The following is a 12022-nucleotide window of genomic DNA, read 5'->3' on the forward strand; positions in this document are numbered from 1 at the left end:
CCCAGTGTCTGTTGTTCCCTTCTTTGTCTCCGTAAGTTCTTATCATTTAGCTTCCACTTATAAGTGGGAACATGCAGTATTTGGTTTTCTGTTTCTATGTTTGTTTGCTAAGAATAATAGCCTTCAGTTCCATCCATGTTCCCATGAAAGACATAATCTTGCATAATCTTGTTTTGTATTTTTTAATGGCTGCATAGTATTCCATGGTGTATATGTACCACATTTTCTTTATCTAATCTGCCATTGATAGGCATTTAGGTTGAGACCATGTTTTTACCATTGTGAAGAGTGCTGCAATGAACATTTGCATGCATGTGTCTTTATGATAGAATTATTTATATTACTTTGAGTATATACCCAGTAATGGGGTAGCTGAGTCAAATGGTAGTTCTACTTTTAGCTCCTTGAGTAATCGTCATATGCTTTCCACCATGGTTGAACTAATTTACACTCTCACCAACCCTGTATAAATGTTCCCTTTTCTCCACAACCTCGCCTGCATTGGTTATTTCTTGACTTTTTAGGAGTAGCCATTCTAACTGGTGTGAGATGGTGTCTCATTGTAGTTTTGATTTGCATTTCTCTAGTGATCAGTGATACTGACCTTTTTTTCATATGCTTGTTGGTCACATGTATGCCATCTTTTGAAAAGTGTCTGTTCATGTCCTTTGCCCACTTTTTTAATGGGGTCATTTGTTTTCCTCTTGTAAATTTAAACAAAGCTCTTTATAGATTTTGGATATTAGACCTTTGTCAGATACATAGTTTGCGTATATTTTCTCCCATTCTGTAGGTTGTCTGTTTACTCTGTTGATAGTTTATTTTTACTGTGCAGAAGCTTTTTAGTTTAATCAGTACAATTTGTCAATTTCTGGCTTGTTGCAATTGCTTTTGGCATCTTCACCATGAAATCTTTGTCAAAGCCTATGTCCAGATGGTATTTTCTAGGTTGTCTTCCAGGGTTTCTATAGTTGTAGGTTTTACACTTAAGTCCTTAATGAATCTTGAATTCATTTGTGTAAATGGTGGAAGGAAGTAGTACAGCTTCAATTTTCTGCATATAGCTAGCCAGTTATAGCACCATTTATTGAACAGGAAGTTCTTCCTCCATTGCTTGTTTTTGTCAACTTTATCAAAGATCAGATGGTGGTAGGTGTATGGCTTTATTTCTGGGTTCTCTATTCTTCTCAATTGGTCTATGTGCCTGTTTTTGTACCAGTAACATGCTGTTTTAATTACTGTAGCCTTGTAATATGCTTTGAAGTCAGGTAACTTAATTCCTCCAGGTTTGTTCTTCCCACTTAGCATTGCCTTGACTATTTGAGCTGAATTTTGGTTTCATATATAAGTTTTAAAATTGTTTTTCTAATTCTGTGAAGAATGGCATTGGTAATTTGAGAGGAATAACCCTGGATCTGTAAAGTGCTTTGGGCAGTATGACCATTTGAACGATATTAATTCTTCCTATCCATGAGCGTGGAATATTTTTCCATATGGTTATGTCATCTCCGATTTCTTTGAGCAGCGTTTTGTAATTCTTGTTGTAAAGATCTTTCACCTTTCTGGTTAGCTGTATTCCTAAGTATTTTATTCTTTTTGTGGCAATTGTGAATGGGATTGCCTTTCTGATTTGACTCTTGGTTTGGCTGTTGTTGTTGTGTAGGAATGCCAGTGATTTTTGTAAGCTGATTTTGTGTCCTGAAACTTTGCTGTAGTTGTTTATCAGCTGAAGGAGCTTTTGGACCAAGGCTATGGGGTTTTCTGCCTTTTGCAGTGGCATGTTTAAACCTCGAGGACACTATCCTAGGTGAAATAAGTGAGATGCAGAAAGACAAGTACTGCATGATCTCCCTCATATGTGGACTCTAATGAAAAGTCGAACTCATAGAAAGAGAACAGAATGGTGATTACCAAGGGTTTAGGGGTGAGGAGAGAGGGAGATATTGGTCAAGTGGTACAAACATTCAACTGTAAGAGGAATGAGTTCTGGAGACCTCATGTGCAGCATGGTGACTATAGTTAATAATAATATATTGTATACTTGAAGTTCGCCGAGGGAGTAGATCGCAGGTGTTCTCACCATAAAAAAAAAAAAAAGTAACTATATGAGGGGATGAATATGTTAATTAGCTTGATTGTGGTAATCATTTTGCTATCTGTCTATTTAAGCATCACATGTGCACCCTCTAAACAAGTTTTTATTTGTTAATTATACTTCAATAAAGCTGGAAACAAACAAAAACCCTGCAACTACTGCTCCCCAAAAGACCATAGAAATCTCAAAATGAAAGAAAAATAAAAAGATGGAAATATTTGAAGAAATTATAGAGATACATTTTCTAAAATTAAAGGAAGACAAAAGACCTCAGGTATAAAGATTTGGTATCAATAAGCTATGCTACATAAGAAACAGCCTCAAAACTGATAGCATGCGGCAGTGAGGATTTACTCCTCCTTTAAAAGTATGCAAAGTAACAGGAGCAGCTCTCTGAATATGTTCAGAGAGAGCCCAGATCAAAAATTTCTAAGTAATATCAACATGATGGTGTGTGTGTGCATGTGAGTGTGCATTCTTGTGAAAGCCAGAGGGGCATGAAAGTGTTAGGGGTATATGATTTGGATCTTTTACCTACTTATCAACCACCACCACATACTTCTCCAAAGTCTAAAGCCTAGAAATACTGCTTTGCTTCAGTGAATGTGTGTGTATCAGTCAGCTATTGGCCCAGAAGTGCTGCATAACAAACCACCCCTACCCTGTAGCTAACCACAGTGAGCCTTCATTTTCAGGCACATAGGTCTACAGGCTGACTGCCCCTTGGCTGGTCCAGGAGGCTTGGCTTTACTTCAGGGTGTCACAGCTGGCCTCACCAAGGGGAAGTCTGCTCTACATGCATCCTGGGGCCCAGATCAGGTGTTCCTCGACTCAGTGAGTCTCTATGAAAACATGGTTAACCCTGACCAATAATACAAATGGTACAAATCAAATCAACGGAACATAATCATCTATCCCATGAAGAAAGGCTCGACTGAAGGCAAAGATATGAAGAAACAGGGATTGTCACAGGTCAATACTTCTCTAATCAAACTGGGATCTGAATATTAGCAGCATTTGGATCACATGGGGAGCTAGTTAGAAATGCAGAATCTAGGCCTTGCCTCAGACCCACAAACTCAGCACCTGCCTTTTAACAGGAGTCCCAGGTGGTTCATGTGCACATTAATATCAGGAAGTTGCAGATCCACTACACTGATTTTCAAACTTGGCTGCAGATTGGAACCCCTGGGGAACTTTTAAAACAGCTGGCTTCCTGGACCCTGTTCCAGAGATTCTGATTTTATCAGTGAGGTATGCCCTGGTGTTTTAAATCTTCATCAGTACCTTTAACATGCAGCAGGATTCAAAAATCATGAATACATAATTAGGAAGTGATGAACATTTTGGCAATAAATAATAAATTTAAATTTGCCTAAAGCTTTACATCAATTTTCCATCTAGTCTTTTATTACACAAAAGTACTTGTGTAACATCATGAAGATATTGGAAAGGGATTGTTCACTGCCTTACTGTTTGTAACAGCTGAAAATGAGAAACATCTGAATAATCCACTCATAGGGAAAAAGTTTAAATACAGCATAATGCATTTGCACTCTGCAATGCTTTGCCACTTGCCTGACAGATTCCTGCCCTTATGTATTTTCTGTATGTTGCCCTGGCTCATAGAACCCATTGATCTTTGAAGCCTAGGAAGAATGCTCATCTCTCTGCCTCACCAGGAACTTTCTGGACACTGATTTGGGATTTTCACAGAAAAGCAGAAGCTTTGAGAACTTAACAGGTACATGTCCCCCTCCTCCCACTAAGGGCCAGACCTGGGCATCAGAGTGGGCCATGTGACTCTCACCCTGGCAGGACAGGGCAGGGGGGTACTGTTGGCCCAAGTCAAGGGAGTTCAGAGGCCAGGCATTCAGGAAGCCAGACTCATTGGCACAGGTAAGCAGAAGATGCCAGAGGGGCCCTGTATTAGTCAGGGTTCTTTTAAAGGGACAGAACGAATAGGATATACATATATATATATGTATATATATGCATAGATATGTATATATAGTTAATACTTAATAAACTCCCCTTTATATATGTATAAACAATATATATATATAAATTATATATATATATATATAAGGGAGTTTATTAACTATTAACTTACATGATCACAAGGCCCCACTATAGGCTGTCTGCCAAACTGAGGAGCAAGGGGAGCCAGTCCGAGTCCCAAAACCGAAGAACTTGGAGTCTGATATTCGAGGGCAGGAAGTATCTAGCATGGGAGATAGATGTAGACTAGGAGGCTAGGCCCGTCGTCTCTCCTTTTCACGTTTTTCTGCCTGCTTTATATTCGCTGGCAGCTGATTAGATTGTGCCCACCAGATTAAGGGTGGGTCTGCCTTTCCCAGCCCACTGACTCAAATGTCAATCTCTTTTGGAAACACTCTCACAGACACACCCAGGATCAATACTTTGTGTCCTTCAATCAAATCAAGTTGACACTCAGTAATAACCATTGCAGCCACCCGACTCTGAGGGCAGAGCAGGAGGCATTTGCCTGCTCTCTGTGCCCCTGTGAGAGCTGTTTAGACCAAAGGCCTGAGGCTGGCAAGTGGGAGGTGTCCTCACTGGGACAGGACACAGGTGCTGAATTACATCACAAAGCGTAACTTCCCTGCAGGGCGTGGACTCAGAAGGGCAAGAGAGACCGGAGACCAGGACCCACAGAGACCCTTGACTGGGCCACAGGCATGAACTAAGAGTGCCAAAGACCCAGGAGAACCACAGGTCAGGTCGTCACCCAACCCCACAGGGAGTAAGAGGGAGCTGCAGGCAGAGCAGGCTGAAAGTCCACCAAGGGCTGAGGCCACAAGGCCTCTGAGGCAGCCACAGTTTTCGTGATCACACCGCACAGGACTGAGAAGCAGATAACAAGAGTGACGTGCGCAGGGGTAGGCATAGACACATCAGGGCCTAAGGGGAGAGGAGCTCTCCCTAGAAACACAGATTGCTCTCAGGATAAGGAGGGGAGGCTGGTAGAGAGACCCCTTAACTGGCATTCCTGGGTGGGTTTCCTTGGAGAAAGAGAGGGCTAACCCCAAGAATGACCCTAATGGCCCTGTCTTGAATACAGCTAGGCTGACGCTAACAGGAGGCAGTGTGTGGCTCGAAGATTCTTGAATCCAAAGCAGCAGCCGCGGCCACCCCATCCTGCCCACAGCTCCAGCCCTGAAAGGACGAGGAGACTTGACTGTGCCTCTTGCCCAAGGGACCATGCCCAGGTGCCGGTGGCTCTCCCTGCTCCTCCTCACCATTCCCCTGGCCCTGGTGGCCAGGAAAGACTCAAACAAGAATGAGATGGCGGTGTTGAGGAAATTAAAACCCGTCAATGCCTCAAATGCCAACGTAAAGCAGTGTCTGTGGTTTGCCATGCAAGAATACAACGAAGAGAGCGAGGACAAGTATGTCTTCCTGGTGGTCAAGACGCTGCAAGCCCAGCTGCAGGTAAATGTGTCTTTCCATATAGGTGGACATTTTCATGTGGCGGCACAGTTGAAGTCAGACTGAAAGAGTGGCCATATGAGAAAAATATCCGTATGCAAAAATCCTAAATATGTGAATGCTTAACAGCGTAGACATTTCCACAGCATCAATAAGGCAGTGAACACACAGAGCGCCTTCCACAAATGCTTGGGCTGTTGTTCTAAGTCCTTTGCATAGACTAACTCGTTTAAACCCCAAACTTCTAATCAAATGTTCATGTATTTGCTAAGGTTGGGAGACAAATAGAGCGCTAGCCATGAGAAAAGATCTGATAAAGAAAGGTGGGTCCAGGTGAACCCGGACCCAACTAGCAGACACTCCTTCATCTCCTGCTGTAATCCTTTAATGCCAGATGCAAACAGATTTAAGTGGGCATCACAAGTAGCCTTGATTGCATTCAGTCACTAATGAATTCAACAAATACTAATGTCCTGCTATAAACCTACTGCTGTTCTACTCACTAAAGTCTCAGCAGAGAACAAGACAGGCAAACTCATGCCTGCATGGGTCGTTATGGACTGTGTGCTGAGCTGGTGGGAGGGGCTTTGGGTGGGGAAACCCTAGAGGGTGGGAGGTTTCACTGGAATCTGGGGGACTGGGGCCTAATGTGGCTGAGGGGGCTGTCCCCTGGTCAGGCCTGTGTGAACCTGAGCATCTCAGACCCAGGAGAGCTGATGGTTCTGGAGAGCCCGCCTTTCTCCTCTCAGTCCTCACTGAGCATGCAGCATGCCCTGGGCTTGGGGACAGGAAATGGAATGAGAAGGCCTTGCCTTCAAGGAGGTGACAAGCTGGAGAGGAGCCTTTACCCAAGTGTCCGGCTCCCGGAGGCTATGGAGTGCTGACTGGTCTTGGTGTGAACAGGGCTCCAGGCAGTGGGCATCTTAGCCTTCCGCTAAAGCTCTGTCGTGGGGTGAGGGAGGAAGGAAAGTGGAAAGGACGAGAGTGAGAGTCATTTTTTTTTTTTTTGCCAAAACTTAAAAAAAAATACAACTTTTTTGAATAAAATTGCATAACTGCTAACCAACAGGTCACAAATCGTCTGGAATACCTTATTGATGTAGAAATTGCCCGCAGCGACTGCAGAAAGCCTTTCAGCACTAATGAAATCTGTGCCATTCAAGAAAACCCCAAGCTGAAAAAGGTATGTGATGAATCACCTGTCCGTGATGGCCTGGGGAGCTCTGAGCCCAAGAGAGAAAGCTGAGGCATGCAGACCTTCTCTTTGAGGTCTGGGTGGCTCCCAATGTTTAGCCCCAGATAGCCAACCCTGTGGCTTTTAGAGCAGAGGATCCAGGGCCACAGAACATGGTGGAACCCTCTGAGCTTCTTTCTCATCCTTCATCCTGCAGAAAGGATGTTGTCAAGACCACTGTTACCTCAAGGGCTCCATTGACTTCTGGTCTTCTGAGGCAGGCACACCGGACAACACATAATCACCAAAAGCCTGTCCTCTTGGGTCCAGACCAGCCACCTGCTATTGCTGGGCCCACAGTCACTCATCCTTGTGCAGACACAAAAGGAACTTCATTCATTCACTCATCCACTCATAGAAACTTACTGAGCACCAGGTGCTGTGTGCTTTGCACCAGGTCTATTCTGGGTGCTGAAGATTAAGCGATGACTAAGCCAGATGGTGGCTCCACCCTCCCGGGTTTACAGCTGATTTTTGCTGGGGTCAGCGCAGGTTTCCAGGAAGGCTGGGGCAAACCCAAAGACTCCCAACAAAAGGAGGACTTGGCCCAGGGGCTTTTGGCTTCAAGCCTGTATCTTTTTATCTTAGATCAGCTCATACGCCAGTACTTGGTCCCAGACTGATGAAGGCCTGAGCATTCTGCAGGTTTGCCCAACAGGTGCATCACTGCCCCTGTCTTTACATTAATGGTTCTCCAACGTGAGCAGGCGTCACAACCACTTGGAGGTATTGACAAACCCTGATGACTGGGTTCCACCTGCAGAGTTTCCAATTCAGTAGGTGAGGAAAGGGGGTCTGAGAATTTGCGTTCTTAATGAGTTCCCGAGTGGTGCTGCTGCTGCCGCTGCTGGCCTTAGGATCATTTTGAGAACCACTGCTCTATGCACTACCACGGCACAGGAAATTGCAAATACGTTTATGAACTGCTCTGTCACTATGTTTGATGAAAACTGCCTCTGTATGCTCAAATGAAACAAACCCTATCATTTCCGGCTCACAGTACGTCTGTCAGGACAAACATTTCAGCAGTGAGCTTGTCTGAATGCTATCTGATCTTTCAAGCTTGTTTTATCTTTTACTGGTATTAGGAGTATGGTTGTTTTAAATTTATATTTTCTCCTGGGCTTTTAGGGATTGTAGGAAAGTTTTTGCTTTTGGCAGTTTGTAGAAAATATTAAAGTACATTAAAGAAAATTGTTCCCAAGGAGCCCACTTGTGTCTAAGATTTCCATGATATGTCTCAGGTTTTAAACATACATGTTTAAGCAGACATTTGTCAATAATAAAAACTTTCTCTTTTTCCAAGCAGATGCTTTTGGTTTCCCAAATTTGATGTAATCTGCCTATAAGGTCATCTTGATCCAGTACTTTTTATTGCAGATTTTCAATACTCAGCAGGGACTAAACGTTCTTCTTTCTGACTTTGTCTGCCTCTTAACTCCTGGAAGTGCCCCATTGATTTCAGTCTGTTTGACATGGCCTTTGCAGTTTGTCCAGGACCACCATCTCTCTGCCTCCCCATCTATCTACGCATCCATCCATCCATTCATTACCTGTCACATACACATAGGATATTTTATTTGTTGTTTCAATGATATTTTGAAAGAAAAGCAGAGTTCTTTGGAAGAAAAGATATGTTAGGCCCTAAAATTTTATAAATTGCTCTTGACTTGTTATTAGAACAAAAGGGATTTACAAATTTTATTTTAGATTCAAGGGTACACATGCAGGTTTGTTATAAGTAAATTCGTGTCACAGGGGTTTGATGTACAGATTATTTCATCACCCAGGTAGTAAGCAGAGTTCCCAATATGGTATTTTTTTTCTTATCCTCTCCCTCCCCTGCCCTCTATTCTCCAGGAGGCCCCAGTGTCTGTAATTCCCTCTTTGTGTCTATGTGTTCTCATTGTTTAGCTCCCACTTATAAGTGTGAACATGTGGTATTTGGTTTTCTGTTTCTGCATTAGTTTGCTTAGGATAATGGTCCGCAGCTCCATTCATATTACTACAAAGGACATGATCTCATTCTTTTTTATGGCTGTGTAGTATTCCATGGTGTATATGTACCACACTGTTTTTTTAATCCATTTCACCATTGACAGGCATTTAGGCTGACTTGATGTCTTTGCTACTGTGAATAGTGCTGCAATGAACATACATGTGCATGTGTCTTCATGGTAGAACAATTTTATATTCCTTTGGGCAGGATTCCTGGGTTGAATGGAAATTCTGTTTTTAGTTCTTTGAGGAATCACCTCGCTGCTTTTCACAATGGGTGCACTAATTTACACTCACACCAGCAGTGTACAAGCATTCCCTTTTGTCCACAACCTGGCCAACATTAAAATGGATTATTTAATCAATAAAATAACATATTTTAGCTAACAATTAGAATTGTTTTATTTATACTGCATTAAAAAGAATTAAAATAATGTCAAGTTTATATCTGAACTTGTACCACAATGTTAGGATTATTAACATTTCTTGTCTTCCTGTGGTTAAAATAGAACAGAGATCCCTCTGGGAAACTCCTGATGGCTATGAAGTCTACAGCCTCCAGCTCTGCAGATTCCTGGGAGCATCGCTTGAGGGTGGCGACCCATCTCTCAGCACATTCCTAAACTGACACCTAACAACAGGACAATGGGTTTTCTGTTGTTTTCGCCACTCGACTGATTTTTTTTGTTGTCATCTTTTTCAGAAATTAAGCTGCAGCTTTTTGGTAGGAGCACTTCCCTGGAATGGCGAATTTACTGTGATGGAGAAAAAGTGTGAAGATGCCTAATGGTGTTTTGGGGTATCCGTCCAACCTCCGCGACTACTTGATCCATGAAAATAAAACAATGGCAGGTGGGAGGCTGTTCCCAATGTGCTTTCTTCATGCATGCCTCTCTGCTTGGTGTTTTGTTTTTCAGTTTCATAGTATGTGGGGACAGAAGATGGGCATGTCCAGCTCCTCTTTCCTGGCACCGAACACAGCCACGCCCCTTTGGTCAGCTTGATGGTAGACCCACCACCAAGTACAAAGGATAGGGTGAGGCCTGATTCCATTCCCTACAGCAAATCAGAGGAGGAACTCCTTTTGCTTGGGTAACAATCCCTTACAGAGGTCTGCACTCAGTGGGTGCCAATTCAGCAGGTTCCATCTGGATGCTTCCTTTGGCCTGAGGCTCTTCCTGTCTAAGAGTCCTGAATGGACAGGTCATTTGGGCTGGGGGACCCCTGTGGCAGAACTAGTAGCCCTCCCCTGTGTGATCTCTATAAATTGGGGGATTTGTGTATCTTTCTATATGTATTAGTCTGTTCTCACACTGCTGATAGACATACCTGATACTGGGTAATTCATAACGATAAGAGGCTTAATTGACTCACAGTTCCACATGGTTGAGGAAGCCTCATAATCATGGCAGAAGGTGAATGAGGAACCAAGTCATGTCTTACATGGTGGCAGGCAGAGGGCTTGTGCAGGGAAACTCCCATTTATAAAACCATCAGATCTTGTGTGATTTATTCACTACCACAGAAACAGTATGGGGGAAACCACCCCCATGATTCAATTATCTCCAGCTAGCCCTATGCTTGACATGTGGGGATTATTACAATTCAAAGTGAGATTTCAAACCATATCACTGTGTAGGTAAACAATGGTCACAAAGAGAGACGGGTGGTGGCAATAAATCTTGAAGGATAAACTGTATTACATTGTTTGCATGTGTCTGTTCATGGGTGTACATGTGTGCCTGTATGTGTGTGGGCATGTGTGTGTTTGTGTGTGTGCGTGTTGTGTGTAGAGAGAGGAGGAGGAGGGAGAGAAGGAAGGGGGACTTGGAGAAGGAAGTAGCCAAACAAGGACAAGAGCAGGAGATAAAATTCTCTTGAAGAAAGTAATTATTAAACAGACGTGTCTAATAGAGAATTATTTAATGGGTGGAGTTTCGTTTTGCAAAATGAAAAGCTCTGGAGGTTGGATGCATGACAATGTGAATAGACAACACTACTGAACTGCACACTCAAAAGTAGTTCAGATGGTACATTTTGTATGTATTTTACCATAATTAAAAATTTTTTAAATAGATGTATCTATTTTAAACGTAGTGTTGGGTATGACTCAAGAGGCTAATTGTATCTCCAATGTCCATTAGGAGAAGCCAGGTTTTATCTCCCATGGCTTGCTTGGTAGGTGGTAGGGATTTCAATATTTCTGCCCCGGACAGGATGAGGCCATGAAACGCCAAGGCCTCAAGCTTCTTTTTCCTCTGGTTCCTCTGACTTAACCAATGTGTGTTTTGGGAGTTGGAGACTCCCGCCCTGCCTTCAGGCAACAGAGACAAGTGGAATTTGCCTTGGAACGCCTCTGCTGTTCCTAACTGTCTCCTCTCCCTCCTCAGCCCCTGCCTGTGTGCCACTCCGGTTATGCCCACCCTGATTCCTCTGCTGAGGCCCCACTCTGCTCACTTGTTTGCCTTCTCAAATCCCCAACTAACAAAGGAACCACGATTGGGATGTGACACATATTTTATGACTTGAGCTTAATACACATATCCTGATTGAAAGTGCTTCTTTCCCATGTGCTAGGAAGACTCCATAAGAAATTGCCCTCCCGTCCCTCTACCCCAGACACAGGAAGTCATGAGCCATGAGGAACAGCAGACTAGAGAAGACCGCAGCCCAACCTTCCAGGGGCTCCCAGTGGCTGTACGGACTTACAGCTCCATGTGTCTTTTCTGGTTTTCTGGGAAGGGAGTATCTTAAGAAAGACAGTATTTTTGAAACATCTTGAATTGTCTTTCCTAATAGACAGGTGAGAGGCAGCCTCAAGGAGTCAGATGTCGGGAGAAGATAAGGATCAGCAGTGTGTGACCAGCTTGGATGCGGTGCAGTGGGGGTGACGCCCACCTGTGCTGTGTACAGATCAGCTTCCTGTATGGCCTAGAGACACATCACGTATATGTGTTTCTATGCACAGGTCTATTTCGAAGTGCATTTCTAGTTATAGTAAAATTTTATTTAATTTTCAACCTGCCTGTCCTAATCTCTTCCTTTCATTTTCCCTCTAAACACTGCCAAACTGAAATAAAATGCAAAACAAGCCTCATTTTTCATATCCAACATTTAATGTCTTTTTACTAATATATTACAGGAGAACACACAACACATGTGCATGCACATGAACTCATTGTCCACCACCTTTCCCTGACTTTTCCAGAAATGAGCCCACTGTCACAGGGCCTGCTGGCTTC

General features: G+C 43.3%; 1 protein-coding gene across 4 annotated transcripts; it reads left to right on the forward strand.

The window, feature by feature from the left end:
• The first annotated feature begins 4710 nt into the window (after positions 1-4710).
• On the forward strand, positions 4711-9663 carry LOC105486758 (cystatin 8). Of its 4 annotated transcripts, none has more exons than XM_011749809.2 (4): positions 4711-4834; positions 5181-5551; positions 6618-6731; positions 9484-9663. In XM_011749809.2, the coding sequence occupies exons 2-4, from the start codon at positions 5321-5323 to the stop codon at positions 9565-9567; spliced, it is 429 nt and encodes a 142-aa protein (XP_011748111.1). In that variant the 5' UTR covers positions 4711-4834; positions 5181-5320; the 3' UTR covers positions 9568-9663. The 4 variants fall into 4 exon arrangements, with proteins under 4 accessions (XP_011748111.1, XP_011748114.1, XP_011748112.1 ...); XM_011749812.3 differs by having other exon boundaries at positions 4754-4834; positions 5185-5551; XM_011749810.2 differs by having other exon boundaries at positions 4761-4998.
• Positions 9664-12022: the final 2359 nt, after the last annotated feature.

Source organism: Macaca nemestrina, chromosome 15 (assembly GCF_043159975.1).
Source record: "Macaca nemestrina isolate mMacNem1 chromosome 15, mMacNem.hap1, whole genome shotgun sequence".
NCBI lineage: Eukaryota > Metazoa > Chordata > Mammalia > Primates > Cercopithecidae > Macaca > Macaca nemestrina.